The sequence below is a fragment of the Osmerus eperlanus genome, chromosome 9 (assembly GCF_963692335.1).
Source record: "Osmerus eperlanus chromosome 9, fOsmEpe2.1, whole genome shotgun sequence".
NCBI classification, from domain to species: Eukaryota; Metazoa; Chordata; class Actinopteri; order Osmeriformes; family Osmeridae; genus Osmerus; species Osmerus eperlanus.
The window spans coordinates 4,224,726-4,237,948 of record NC_085026.1 but is presented as its reverse complement, the minus strand read 5'-3'; the positions used below and the strand labels follow the sequence as shown (position 1 = coordinate 4,237,948).

The 13,223-nt window shown below is 46.6% G+C and overlaps 3 protein-coding genes across 9 annotated transcripts in view; 1 reads left to right on the top strand and 2 right to left on the bottom strand.

Annotated features, from left to right (window-relative positions):
• The first annotated feature begins 24 nt into the window (after positions 1-24).
• Positions 25-2,697, top strand: dmac2l (distal membrane arm assembly component 2 like). 2 transcript variants are annotated; one of them, XM_062469168.1, is made up of 5 exons: positions 25-145; positions 434-541; positions 1,053-1,261; positions 1,763-1,934; positions 2,014-2,697. In XM_062469168.1, exons 2-5 carry the CDS (start codon positions 441-443, stop codon positions 2,075-2,077), a joined length of 546 nt encoding a protein of 181 aa, XP_062325152.1. In that variant the 5' UTR covers positions 25-145; positions 434-440; the 3' UTR covers positions 2,078-2,697. The 2 variants fall into 2 exon arrangements, with proteins under 2 accessions (XP_062325152.1, XP_062325151.1); XM_062469167.1 differs by having other exon boundaries at positions 27-145; positions 2,051-2,697.
• Positions 2,698-2,836: 139 nt separating this feature from the next.
• Positions 2,837-8,844, bottom strand: cdkl1 (cyclin dependent kinase like 1 (CDC2 related kinase)). The gene is made up of 10 exons (XM_062469164.1): positions 8,688-8,844; positions 7,694-7,934; positions 6,356-6,477; positions 5,332-5,404; positions 4,754-4,844; positions 4,243-4,443; positions 3,997-4,079; positions 3,839-3,895; positions 3,559-3,720; positions 2,837-3,354 (listed from the first exon to the last, which is right to left on the bottom strand). Exons 2-10 carry the CDS (start codon positions 7,859-7,861, stop codon positions 3,253-3,255), a joined length of 1,059 nt encoding a protein of 352 aa, XP_062325148.1. The 5' UTR covers positions 7,862-7,934; positions 8,688-8,844; the 3' UTR covers positions 2,837-3,252.
• A 1,120-nt stretch (positions 8,845-9,964) lies between these two features.
• The window catches only part of map4k5 (mitogen-activated protein kinase kinase kinase kinase 5), a 28,473-nt gene continuing 25,214 nt past the window's right edge, over positions 9,965-13,223 (bottom strand). For all 6 annotated transcript variants that reach the window (XM_062468638.1, XM_062468637.1, XM_062468639.1 and 3 more), the window contains 3 exons: positions 13,136-13,206; positions 11,819-11,874; positions 9,965-10,506 (listed from right to left, as the gene is read on the bottom strand). In XM_062468638.1, coding sequence (XP_062324622.1) covers positions 10,419-10,506; positions 11,819-11,874; positions 13,136-13,206 — 215 coding nt within the window. In that variant the 3' untranslated portion in view covers positions 9,965-10,418. The remainder of the gene's footprint in view (positions 10,507-11,818; positions 11,875-13,135; positions 13,207-13,223) is intronic.

Here is a 13,223-nt window from a genome sequence, read left to right as displayed (position 1 = left end):
CGCGCTGTAGGTGCGTGCTCGGGTTGAAGGTCAGATTTATCGAACCACGTTAGTGACGACTGACTATTGACTGTGTGCGACGGACCAACAGTCTGATAGAAAGCCAGGAGAAATACAAACGTCGACAGCTTTTTTGTGAATTGAGGTTAGCCAATGTATATTACTTAGACCTGCGTTTGAGTAATAGGCCACGCAGCTAGTCTTTCATGTTTTGTAAAAAAAATGTAATGTAAAAAAACGATACATACAGCAGACGCTGCATTTCATCAGGAGATCTGGCGAAGGGAATAATTTGTCTGCAGACAAGCAGGTGGATTACAGTTAGCATATTACAGTAGATGTTTTACAACTACTTAGTCTGCACTGGCAATGTTTCAATTTAGGAATAGTAAACAGTGTATTTAGAAAAAAACATATTTTAATTTCTTTTTAGGTTCAAAATGAGGCTGTTGTCAAAAGCAGCCCAGACTGCCTTTACCCGGAGGTCTGGACCAAACACTACCAGGGGGTTCTGGGGCTGGCTCAATGCCGTGTTCAACAAGTGAGTGACCTTCACCAAGCACTTAGACAACAATGTTTCATTTATATCTAAGTAAATAAATAAAATCTGGAATACTGACTGAAAGTTTTCTTATTTTTTTCCGATAGTTGTTGCAGTAGGCTACTTTGTAGGAGTAAACTGTAATAGTCGAGGAAATATACCACCTATATAGGTGATAGAGAATTGTGTTCTCTTCTTAGACATGTAATTTTCATAGCAATTGTACTATTAGAGTATACAGCAGTGTAAATAGCATGCCAATAGCAAGTTCGCTACTAGACTAAACCCAGTACTAAACTCCTCACTGCTGGTTATGATTTATTCATAGTTTATTCAAGTTTTTCAGGTTTTAACAATGCAAGAGGAAAACAACAAAACATTATTTCACAAAAAAACATGATCCAATTAAACATGACCATTTATCCATTAAACTACAGCCATACAATAAGAATTGCATGAGGCTATGAGACTGTTCAGTGGTCATGCTCTGCTGTTTAATCTGGGTCCTCAGGGTTGACCATGAGCGTATCAAGGCTGTGGGACCGGACCGGGCTGCTGCAGAGTGGTTGCTGAGATGCGGGGCCAAAGTGAGGTTCCAGGGGTTCGACCGCTTTCATCACGATTACAACGGGCTCCCCACTGGTCCCCTGGGACGATACAAGATCCAGGCCATCGATGCCACAGAGTCCTGCATCATGCACCAGGGATTCGATCACCTGGGTCGGTTCAGCGCTCAGAAAGACACGTTTTGATATTGCTTTGTTGTTCTAAAGTGAGCTTTAATATGAAGCCGTTTACGATATTGCTCAGTTGTGGAATACACAACAGGGATCATTTATACTGGTTCATCAGTAATAGCAAAAATCAACAGTCAACTAACAATCAAATGAAATTCTAAATCAATTAGTTTAGTACTATGGCTTGTGATCTGTCTCACAAACTCCTCAGGTTGTCTTGACGATTCAGCACAAAACACGACACCAGGCTGTGTTCTGGGGCATGTGAGGTGAAAGCCGGTCTCTCCCAGACAGTGTAGCGTCCAGTGACGTCAGCTAGGGAGATGTTTTACACCCGCAAGAGAGACTGCACAGCGTCACCTGTGACCCTGTGTTAGGGGTCAGGCCAGGCCAAGCCTTTCTGGGTTCACAGGTGAAACTAGAGTTGAGATGACACGGCGGTCAGTCCGTGGACGTTCTGAACGCGTTTCTTTCTGCTTTATAGACGGCTTGCAGTATTTGGAGGAAATCAAGTTCAACAAGTGCATGTATATTGAGGATGCCTGTCTGGAGAAGCTGAGCTCGGTGGAGAACCTGCAGGACAGCTTGTATGCTCTGGAGGTGGTTTCCTGTGGTAACGTGACAGATAAGGGCATCATTGCTCTGCACAAACTCCGGTGAGTGTGTTTGACATCCATTTGAGTGACAGACCACCTTCTTGTCAGTGACATCTTACCTCTCATTCAGTCATGTTAGTAATTTCTATTTCATGCTGGGATGGTACAACCCAAAGGAAGCTGGAGACGTTGTCTCTCAGTGACCTGCCTGGGCTGAAGGAGAAGGACAAGACTGTGGAGAGGTTAAAGACGGCTCTGCCCCGCCTGGAAATAGACCTGGACCTTGACTAGCGTGGCTCCCTGTGCATCCCAGTCCTGGGTTCAGAGGGGCCAAGCCAGCAGCAGAGGCTGTCTTGGAGCGTGTGGCCATCAGAGGTGCCATGACAACATGACAGAAGCTCCTCCGACGCTGATGTGGGGGAAGAATGGAGAAGGCTGAGGCTTTCATTATACAGCACTTTATTCCACTGACTTCAACATAGTTTGACAGATTTGCCTCTCCTAGTCTTTTTTCGGCATTCATCGTATTAAGCACAACCATACAAAAAGTACATAGAGGAAGACATCTACGTGAAGAAATGGAGGATGACAACGAATCATTAGTCATTTAAACCAGGATCAATTTGGCATTTCATTGTGTCAGATGGATGATACATGGCTATTTAAATCCTTAGCACCTTATTTGAGGAATCGTTACTACATGAAGAATTTTTTTTGTTTTATTTACTGCATGTACCACATTTCAGAGAACAGTCTAAAGTGCAGTAAAAAGTCTGGCTTTTAGACATTATTTTGAATAAAACAAGATGGACTTTGCTGCCTATACCATGTTTTAACTATTTGATGACAATCAGTATTAACCAAAACAGTCAGTTCGCCACCAAGAAACATCACTTACTCATTATATAAAAAAGACATTTGGCAAACAAGATAAGGCAGTATGTCATGATGTCATTCTACACAAACACCTACAAAGCAGAGCAGATTTTCTGCTCGTTGTCACTCTAAATAGTCACACAAAATACAACTAAATGGGCCTTAAATATAGGCAAAACCACAGAGAAATAGTACTTCCAGTAACTGTACTTATAGGGTCAAGTTGGTGGTATTCGAAGAATAGTTAACATATATGCTCAGAGGGTAAAACAGTCAGGCTCCACTCCTGAAGGGTCTCACTGTGGTCGGACAGGAAATCCTCCAAGATCCTGACATGCCAGTTCAGTATTACACAAGTGCATAGAATGACATCATAACCAGGAGACACACCTGCACGCCCAATCAAAACCATGGCTCTGACTGTTTCACAGGGCTATCCTGAGCTGACTGAAAAGCTGATCATGGTGGTAACTATTGACGTAGCAACAGGGATGCAGTATACTCAGATGTTAGGGAAGTGGTAGTTGAACTTTCGTAAGTTGTTGTAGTATTTCTTGTTGTCCAGAGCTGGGAAGATGCTGCTACTTGTCAGCTGTGGTAAGTACTGGAGGAGTGAAAATAAGGTACTTTAGAAGTTAGCCTAAACATCCCTGAAAACCACTGTCCAAGCACACAACATCCCAGAAAGTAGAACAAAACGGTAAATAAAATTTCTTCTAAAACGTTACAAAAAAAACCCTGTCAAAGCAACATTTCTTCAAGCGAGATCATTTAAATCAGCAGTTCCTGACGCGGTCATGTTCCTCACCCCGGGGGGCAGGTGTTTCCGGGTCATGCGTGAGCGCCTCCTGGCGGCGCGGTCTAGCTCGCGCGCGGCGCTCTCGCTCTCCTCCCGCTGGGTGTCGAAGTAGGGGTGCTCCAGCAGCTGCCCGCATGTCAGACGCTCCAGAGGGTCCATCCGCAGGCAGCCCTGGGGTCAGAGGTCAAGGAGAGAGGTCAGTCGAGTAAGGGGGAAAACCAGCAACAAAAAAAGAGGGAGAATCATGGGAGAAGATGCAGTTTGTTTTCACATTGTGGTTTAAGTGTACCTTCATAAGACTTAGTGCTTGATATGAGATATGAGGATATCTCTGCTCCAGAGGTTCCTTTAAAGAGACATACACAAGAAAACAAAACTTTTCATACTGACAGTTGTTTTTGTTTAATATTAACCAAACTGTGGGAAAAAAGGTGATGTGGAACTCACCATCTCTTGTGGTTCTGGAATGGAAACTCCACTGAAGAACTGGTTATTACTGAAAACCTGCTGGTGTCGAAGGGTCAGATCTCCTGCACACGACAGAAAAAATCTCTCCGACAACTGAGATGAACTTAATAAATAAGACTTCACATTTGCACTCTATGAGAGATGCTCATTTAATGCATTGAAGTAATACAAACTAATTACAAAAAGATGGTAAAGTAGTGAAAACAACACCAACAGTCACCCTACCCAGAGTCTTTCTAATGAGGTACAGCTGGTCCATGTCTGACTTGCCGGGCCAGAGGGGGACCCCGGAGAGCAGCTCAGCGAAGACGCAGCCCACCGCCCACACGTCAACGGGGGGGCCGTACTGGGTGTCCCCCACCAGCAGCTCCGGGGCCCGGTACCAGCGCGTCGCCACGTAGTCTGTGTAGTAGTCACACGGTCCGGCTGAGGGGAAACAGAACAGGCATGACATGTAAACGACAGGGTCACAGCAGAGGCACAACATATGACAGAAGAAATTACGTTTCAAATACAAAATTCACAGCTAAAGTACAAAACACACACAAAACAAGTTTAAATGCAACAAATAGGGCACAAAACACAAAAGGAAACATTTAAATGAAATCCCTCTCAGTTCAATGGAGAGGGAACGGATGGAACTTTGTTGTTGCAGTACACTAAGGGTCCACCAGGTGGCAGTGTCACATACAGGAGTCTTCTACAGGAGCATTACATTCAGACATGAAACACCTACTCAGTATTCTGGCAAATCCAAAGTCGCAGAGCTTGATGACCTGGTGTTTTGTGATAAGAATGTTCTCTGGTTTAACATCTCTGTGAATGCACTGCAACAAAGTGAGACAATGCAGTTAGTCACTGAATGACCTTCAGAACCAAGTGGACTGTTCCAACTATCAGCGCTTCTGGGAGTTTAAATAGCACCTGTGGTCTTGGAATAAGTTTGGGACGCGTTTGCGAGAAGCTAAAAAATCTAAACAGGCGTTGATTCCCCAGACTGTTAAAAGGACCCTGCCGCTGTGTCCCTGTGATACATTAACTACTGGTCAGCGAGGAGAAAAGAATTCCAGTAAAAGAGAACAATTAACCAATGTTGACTGCCAGGGAGGACAGGATGATATTGAAATAGCTGAAAAGTTAAGTGAAGTGGATTTTAAGAGTTGGGAAAAACGACTCCAAGAGTGCTAAACTACATAGGCCTAACTCCTGGATAGTAAAAGGTCGACAGTAGTCACAAAGACTGAAAGGAATTCAAACGGTGTTTGTGTCTCTTAGCCTCTCCCTGTAAAAGCGAGCAGACAGATAACTACTTACATTCTGTTTGTGGCAGAAGTTGACGGCTTGGAGTGTTTGCCAGGTAATACTCTTCACCAGGTGTTCCGGAACACTGTGGTTCAAACACAAACAGTCAGGACGGCAGCAGCCAGCATCCAGGCTGGGTCTCTCTCCTGTTCCTCTGGTTCTTGAGGGGAGGAACTGGAGGCCAGTTAAGGCCCCGCTATTGTGACTGGGCTGCCTGAGGCTTTGTTGATACAGGGTCTATCTATCAGCGTTGCCTGGGTTATGGCTAAATCGAGGCTTGTGACTGGCAATTAATAACCACCTCCTTCCCCTGGCTGTGCCCCCCCCCTCCCCTCCCCCAGGCTGGGGGTGCCTCCTGGGGTACCAACACCACGGACAGAGTACAAATTTCGGAGAGCGCCTCAGAACCCCTGCAGCTTGCAGCCCTGCCAGCTATGGCCGTCTGGGAGTGTGCATCACTGTAAACATTCCACAACCACCAGGACAGCCTCCTTGGCAACAGTCAAACACTGAAGCCACCACAGAGCAGTGTAGTGCACACTAATAGAATGCACAAGATTCTGATAGAATAGTACCATACATAGTGTACACTGATAGAATGCAGCTGATTATGTCCTTCTGCATGCAGCCTGTCAGACACCTAAAAGGATTATAACAAGCTGATAGTCCTCTGCTGCTCTCCACGTAAACAGCTTGTACTTTACAATGGCTGCAGTGTACGGGGATGCAGTCCTACTCTGTGTAGAAGGGGAACTGGGGGAGCATGGGTGTGTACTTTAGTAATATATAGAGCACCACAGGAGTGCATTTCCTTTAGTCTAACGGCTAGTTGGATGAAATTATACTTGGATTAGTGATAATTAGGATGCGAGCATACAATCTGTCCATGACTAAAGATGTGGGTGTAGTCACAGTGGGAAACATAGTGAGAAACACAGTGGGAAACAGTGGGAAACACAATGTCCCACTGTGTTTTTTCTACTGCGCTACTGTGTGTATTGATGTGTTCCTGAGTGCATGCATGCGTGTGTCTCACCCTCTGGGGTAGCGGTCCAGCTCATTGAGGACCGTGTGGTCACAATACTCAAAGACCAGGTGCAGCTTCCGTTTACGTCGAAACACCTCAATCAAGTTCACCAGGTTGGAGTGTTTCAGTTGCTATGTAGAGTAGAAACAAAAACACCATACAGTTTTACACAGTATAGGGCCTACTTGCAGCACACGGGACAATTCCATGAAATACGTTGTTCTGAATTGACATACCTGTATAAATAAATGTTAATTAAAACCTTACACATCCCTTACACATCCCTGTGTGTAGGCTGTGTTCAACAGAGAAGCGATACTGAGCACTGTTGGTAACAGACAAAGTATTCAATACATTTTATGTTTAGTTTGTTCAGGCAAGCTTCCACACGCCTAACCAAACAAACCCGAAACAAAACAGCCTTTACAAACGGTTATAAACAGCTGCCTGCCATGGTGACCTATCGCCATCCGGACCTGTTTAGGAGAAATGACAGGAGCCTTGTGATGACTCATCAAGCTACTGGCTGACAGCAACAATACTATCTGGTGTATTTTTCCAAATATAACCCTTAAGATACCTCTGAATAAAACATTTATAAAAAACACGATAATGACTATGACTGGACAGTATAATAAATATTCAGTTCTAAAATTAATATTACATTATTATATTAAAATGAAAACTTGTGCTGAATCCAGACAAAGATGCTTGTTCCACACTTGCACAATGTAGGCTATCCTAGTAGGCCTACTAATCATGTTCTGTAGCCTACATACATTACAGAAAACTTAGGAGACCAGTTTGATGAGAAATATAGGCCTAATGGTCAATTTGTTTCAGACCCTAATTAGAGCGATATTCAAATGTGGATGAAACTTTATGGCGTGTAAGGACGGTTTAACACTGGTTTGTTTTCTAGAGTCAAAACTGTCAAAACAAGTGTTGATGGGCTTTTAACAGAAGCTATTCAGAAAGGTCAGCGCCTTAACCCTTGTGTTATCTTCGGGTCATTCTGACCCATCAGTCATTGTGACCCACCGTCGTATTGCGACAAATTTACCTCATACAAAAACAAAGTGAAGCATTTTCTTTTAACTGTCGGGCTGTCTCAGACCCCCCATATTGGAATGGTTAAAAGAAAATTATTTGTATTTGTTTTTGTATTGGGTAAAATTGGGTAAACACAACGATGGTTCGTTATGAACCTTTGGGTCATGTGACCCGAAGGCAGCACGAGGGTTAAAACGGCGTGAGAAACTTGCCGCCATGGGCATTGTTCGCCTCCCTAGCTGAAGGGAAAGATTGTTTAGTCGGAGAGAAAATACAATTCCAAGGCTGTGTTACCTTTAGCATCCTAATTTCTCTCAACGCAATCTTCTTGATGATGGGGTCGTCTTCGGACTCAACGAACTTCTTGATGGCCACAATTTGCCCGTTGTCTTTGTTCCTGCACTTGAAGACTACTCCGTAGGATCCTTCTCCAATCTTCCCTATTTTCTCATACTTCTCCATGCTGGGGCAGGGCTAGGAGCACTCACAGTTCATCAGCAGATTCACACCTTCACCCCGGAGCACACAGACCAGCCTGAAGGAGTCATGCACCAACTTTTAAAATAGCAGTGTAGGCCTATTCATGAATTTCATATATTTGTTTTTTTTTTTCGGTCTTGATCAGCAGCTAAAAAACGCTTTAGCAAAGGGCAACTGTCAAATTAAATGTCTCAATGTAGGCTGTGTCAGCATCTGATACAACAATAAATACCAAGCAATACAAGGTTAAAAGCATAGAAAATACAATCCAGCGGGTTAAACATTTTAAAGCAACCTCATTGCTCACAATAACAATGTTAATGGTAACAATTATATCACGTGATATACAGTGCTGTCTTACTGCCTATGGACTTCTAACGTAAACATGTTGGACAAGATTCTCAAGAGAGCTCCAGGAAACGCTACACCTGCATCTGAACAGTTATTGCGTAACGAAAACATTTGCATTGCAAAGTATACGCTCTTAGATAAACAGAGGCCTACAGCATTTGAAAGTAGCGTATGTGGACCACAAATTATGCTGTAATTAGATTAAATCAAAGTTCCTCACTTCTAAAGCCCCGATATCTTCTGCCATATAAGCTAAACAAGTCGGCTAAACTGTAATAACCGTGAGTGATGGAACAGCCTGCTGAAATCTAGACAAGACAGTATTTTTTTTTAAATAAACTAAAATAAAGTTTAACCTCAACACATGAAACAATCATTTAAACAGTGTAATTTCATAATAGGCTACTTGAATAACCACCTGTTGATGGATAGTAAAAATACATTTTTAAAAACTTACGAGGCGTCGTTTTGACGTTCAGCTACAAGAGATGCTTGGAGCGAGCAGAGTTGACATGCATACTCTGAGCGGATGAGCATTCAGTTTTGTAAATGTAGCAAGCAAACGTTTTCCCTCTCAGCCTGGTCCCCATAGGAACTGGATGACCGACTCCGCCTCTTCTGTACGGCGCAGTTTGATGTAGAGCGGAGGGTTGGCACCAATGGGCGGCCCCGTCATGATGAATACACTAATTGAGGGTTTGAGTTTCCATGTGGTGTTTACAAATTGAAGGTAGCACTTTCCATGGCCGTGATGGTTTAGCGAACAAAGGCTTGGTCATTGAGCCATTTGATCATAAGCATTTTGATCGGGTCGAATTTCCTTTGTTAAAGGGTGTTGCAGATTCGATCCAAATTGTTACCCAGAAACCCAAACTGCTGTCATGCCTTGACATTTTCTTTAAATCAACCAAAATAAAATTTACACTTCTCTTAAACCCCTTTCTTCAAAAGCTCATCTCCCTCTAGAACATGCCTCCCACAACACCTGTGTCAATCCCAGACACACACTCTGTATCTGAGATGCTTGTACCTGGCAAAGATTGTTCCTTGACTCTTAATCACTGAAAAACTGTTAGAACTATGCACCTATGATCTGTCTTTATCCATCTGTACAGTGTACACCATTAGTGTGTCACTTAGTAGATGAAAGCATCTGCTAAATGAGTTAAATGTAAAATATCCAAACCATCCACCTGACCGCATGAGACAACATGCCCAGAAGCTCATATTGTTAACAATAGCTTTTATTACAAAAACAGCATACATTAAGTTTTGCGAAGGGAATGCCAAAGATGTTATGAAAAAAACAAGCATTTTCCCTTATTTTGTCATTTAAATAAAAAAAAAAGAAAATGTACAAAAGTGCTTACATGGTGCAAATATTGAGTTAAAGTAAATGGGTTTAAAAAAACTGAAAACAACTGAGAGAGAAAGAAAGCTTTACATTGTAACATCTAAAATAAGCAGCAGGAGCAGGATGACATCGCAGTTAAAATAACCCCAAAGCTGCCCAGCGACTGCTCAACAGGCAGCTCATCTTCACAGGGTCCCTCTCACAGCAGGACTGCTGCCCCCGTCACTGGTTCCCATACAAATTTAACTTACCCTTTTTGCTTAGAGATTAATAAATAATTAAATTGCCTACATCGAGTAAGAGACATGGGAGTTCTGGTCAAACCATTATATTCGTTTTGAGCAGGACATGCCCCCCAGTCTAGGCTTAGCACATTCACCTCAAGTCCCATCTGTAAGTTCTTGTTATGAAGGACTTTTCAAAATATATAAATCTCCCATATTCGTTTTTTTTGTTGTTGCTAAGAAACGTGAATTTTATGGCACCTGTTCACCTCTAGATATTGATCATTTAGAAGCCAACAGAGTCTGCAGGTCTGAGGTCAAGCTGGGCCAGACTGTCCCTGAGCTCAGACTCTCCCTGCTGGGCAGTGGCCCCTGGTCCTCGCTGGGCGTGGAGGTGTCCCGGGTGTAAGGCTGTACTGGTGGATGCAGGTCCCCAGCTCTGGGCTTCCTGTGTTGGATGACAAAGCAGCTTGACGGCTGCCAAGTCCTGCACTTGTCCTGGCCGGGGAGACAGCTGACTGGGGCCAGGGCTGAGCTCAGTCTGGTAATATCTCCCACCCCCAGGCTGGTCTACCCACGTGGCTGGGGGCCTCCATCCTCAGGGCCGGGGCTAGTAGCTGTTCTCGTGGCCAGCCAGGATGTACAGGTTGCTCTGGGCTGTGGGGTTGTCTGTGGGTCGGCTCTCCAGGACAACCACCCTGCCAGAGACCAGAAACACGGCATCAGAACAACACGTAGGAAAACGGCAACAACAAAAAAACGACCACGGAACAGAAGGTGGAAAAGCTGTCGTACAACCTTGAGGTTTGTGTTTGGAACACACACCTCTGAAGAGAGGCCAACTTCGAAAAGGACCATTCTTGTGTAAAAACATGCCTGGTATGATACAGAAGGGGGGGGGGGGAGAGGGCTGTCCATGACTAGCAGGAGCATCTTCAGCCACATGTCGCATCCCGTGGTGGTGACAGACGAGAGGGGTGACAGCAGGGTACAGTCCCTACTGTCCGACCCATCAGATGAAATTACAGAGGCGCTGAGAGACACTCAAACCAGGCTGGCAGTGCCCTGGCACTGGTAAATAAAACATGGGGGAAGGGCAGGGAGAGGCTGTCCTGGTGCCACTGCAGGGCTGGGTCCAGGGCCCGGGGCCCAGGGCAGCTCACCTGTCCTGGCCTGGCTGGAGGCCCTGCTACATGGACAGAGATACGTGTGCTGAGCCACCTCCGGCTGTCTCCGTGGTGGAGCCAGCCCACTGCACCCTCTCTGCTGTCTGACGACCAGGACAGAGAGAGAGGGGGCGAGAGGGAGGGGGAGAGACACAGAAAGGCCTGGTCTGCCTGGTTACAGGAATACATGTGCGAGAGGTGATGCGTGGTAGTTGATGACGTGTGCTGATCACACACACACACAGATGAATCCCCCGGACGTATCCCCATTCAACACAGACATAGGCCTGAGATCTGGTTTCTGCAACCGAGCAACACCATGCCCACAACTCTGCGTTTCAACCGTCAAAGATGGCCGCTTGATTTATCACCCAGCCTCGCCCAGGGCCCTCCTCACGCCGCCATGGAAACAGAGGCAGCCACAGCGTGCCGCTGAGAGTACTCTCAGATCTCCAGAGAGCCGCGGGAGGAGGGGGGGGATGTTTGGCGGTTTCCAGGCGATGTGAAAACAGACCGGAGGGAGGACGCTCCCCCCGCCCCCCTGGCCGGAGAGATCAACGCTCGCTTTTATAGAGGTCATGGGGCTAAAGATAAATCACGCTCCTGAAACAGCCCTGCTGTGCCACAGGTAGAGACTGGAGGAGGGGAAGAGGGGGGGTGAGGGAGAGAGAGAGAGAGAGAGAGAGAGAGAGAGGAGTGGAAAGAGGGAAGGAAGGAAAGAAAAAGAGTAGATGGGAGAAAGAGATGGAAGACAGAGTGACAAACAGAGCGCAAGATTGGGAAAGACGGAGGATGGGTACGTGAGAGGCGGGGATTAGTCGTTCCTCTCGGTTGAAGGTCTCACCTGTCAGATCCCAGCAGGCGGAACACTCGGCTGGGGTCCGAGATCTCCTGGGTCACCTGCAGATGAGGCAACGGAAAACCTGATGAGTCACAGAGCAAATGTGCTCTAAACCTGCGTGGCCACTAACCTGGAGCACTGGAGCCCCAGAGATCATGACATAACATCAAATAGGATACAAGCGGTTCCTTCAGGGAGTTACTGACAAAACAAAATCAAACTATACAGACCCTTCCATGCTACAAATCAAATCATGTTCCAAACATGGGGGCAGACTAACCCTATTCTGACACAGGGCCTGTCTATGCTTTCTATGGATGCCGTTTTCCCAGCCAGAAGAGAGAGGTGTTTGGCGTTCCGAGGCACAGCGACACCGCAGCCCTCCCTGCAGCTTGAATCTCTCTGACGAGGCCCGGAGGCCAGGGGCCAAACTTGTCGGCCATCTTGTATTGTGGGCGCGTGTCGGTCAGGCCCCGTCAGGTCGGCCCGCTGAAGCAGAGAGGCTCAGTCGCACCTGGCAGGCGTGAGCCCCCCCCCCTTCAGACAGGCGGGGGGAGGTGGGGGGGGGGGGTGAGAGGGCGGGCGGTGCCGTCTCTGAGGCGCTCGGGGATCAATAGGCTCGGCCCTCTTCACTGCCTTCGCTTTTCAAAGCCATCATCCGGGAGACGGCGGCTGAATTATTCAGAAGAACTCCCTGTGTTGCATCTGTTGCGTTTGTGATTGAACATGAATTTTGCATGGGCCCTGACATTTCCCCGGGGCCGGCGAGAGCTGCCAGCGGAGCCAGAGGGCCCGGCCAGCTGACTGCTGCTCCCTGGCCCTCACACAGCCGTGTCTGACATGCTGGCTCACCTGGAACGCCTCACCTCCCCGTGATCTCTAAACTTCTGTGTGTATGCCTGTGTGTGTGTGTGTATGCCTGTGTGTGTGTGTGTATGGCTGTGTGTGTGTGTGTGTTTGTGCATGTACAAGAGTCTGGGTTTGCATGCGTGAGTGTGAGCGCAGGTGCTTGTGATCAGGTTAACATGAAGTCCTGGGTGAAAGGTGGGTAACTCCATTCCCTGGGGTCGTCACGGCGCCATGCTGCGTGCTCCTCCTCAGGGAAGCTGCGGAGCGAGTCGACGCGCCCCGAGGGAGCCGCGGCCTCAGGTGTTGAACAAACACGCCAGCGCACAGATAAGACATGGCAACTTCCCTTGATCGGAAGGGGGGGGGGGGGGGGTTGGTGTGTTTTATTGTGTGTGGTGTATCGTTGTGGTGTGTGTTGGGGGTGTATGTGTTGTGGTGTGTGTTGGGGTGTGTGTGTTGTGGAGCACTCACCTCGTTGGACTTGAAGCTCTTTCCCTGCATGCCGTGTTTCCAGAAGGCCAGCACACTGTCCTGGAGACACACTGGGAAGGACGGGGTG

Bases quoted from the DNA above. Each gene is read 5' to 3' on its own strand.
- dmac2l (XM_062469167.1), top strand. From the start codon at position 441: ATGAGGCTGTTGTCAAAAGCAGCCCAGACTGCCTTTACCCGGAGGTCT. The intron at 542-1,052 runs GTGAGTGACCTT...CTGGGTCCTCAG, and splicing joins CTCAATGCCGTGTTCAACAA to GGTTGACCATGAGCGTATCA. The intron at 1,935-2,050 runs GTGAGTGTGTTT...TACAACCCAAAG, and splicing joins ATTGCTCTGCACAAACTCCG to GAAGCTGGAGACGTTGTCTC.
- cdkl1 (XM_062469164.1), bottom strand. From the start codon at position 7,861: ATGGAGAAGTATGAGAAAATAGGGAAGATTGGAGAAGGATCCTACGGA. The intron at 4,444-4,753 runs GTAGGTGTTTCA...GTTTCCCCTCAG, and splicing joins TGGATTTGCCAGAATACTGA to CCGGACCGTGTGACTACTAC. The intron at 3,721-3,838 runs GTACACTTAAAC...CTCTGACCCCAG, and splicing joins AAGCACTAAGTCTTATGAAG to GGCTGCCTGCGGATGGACCC.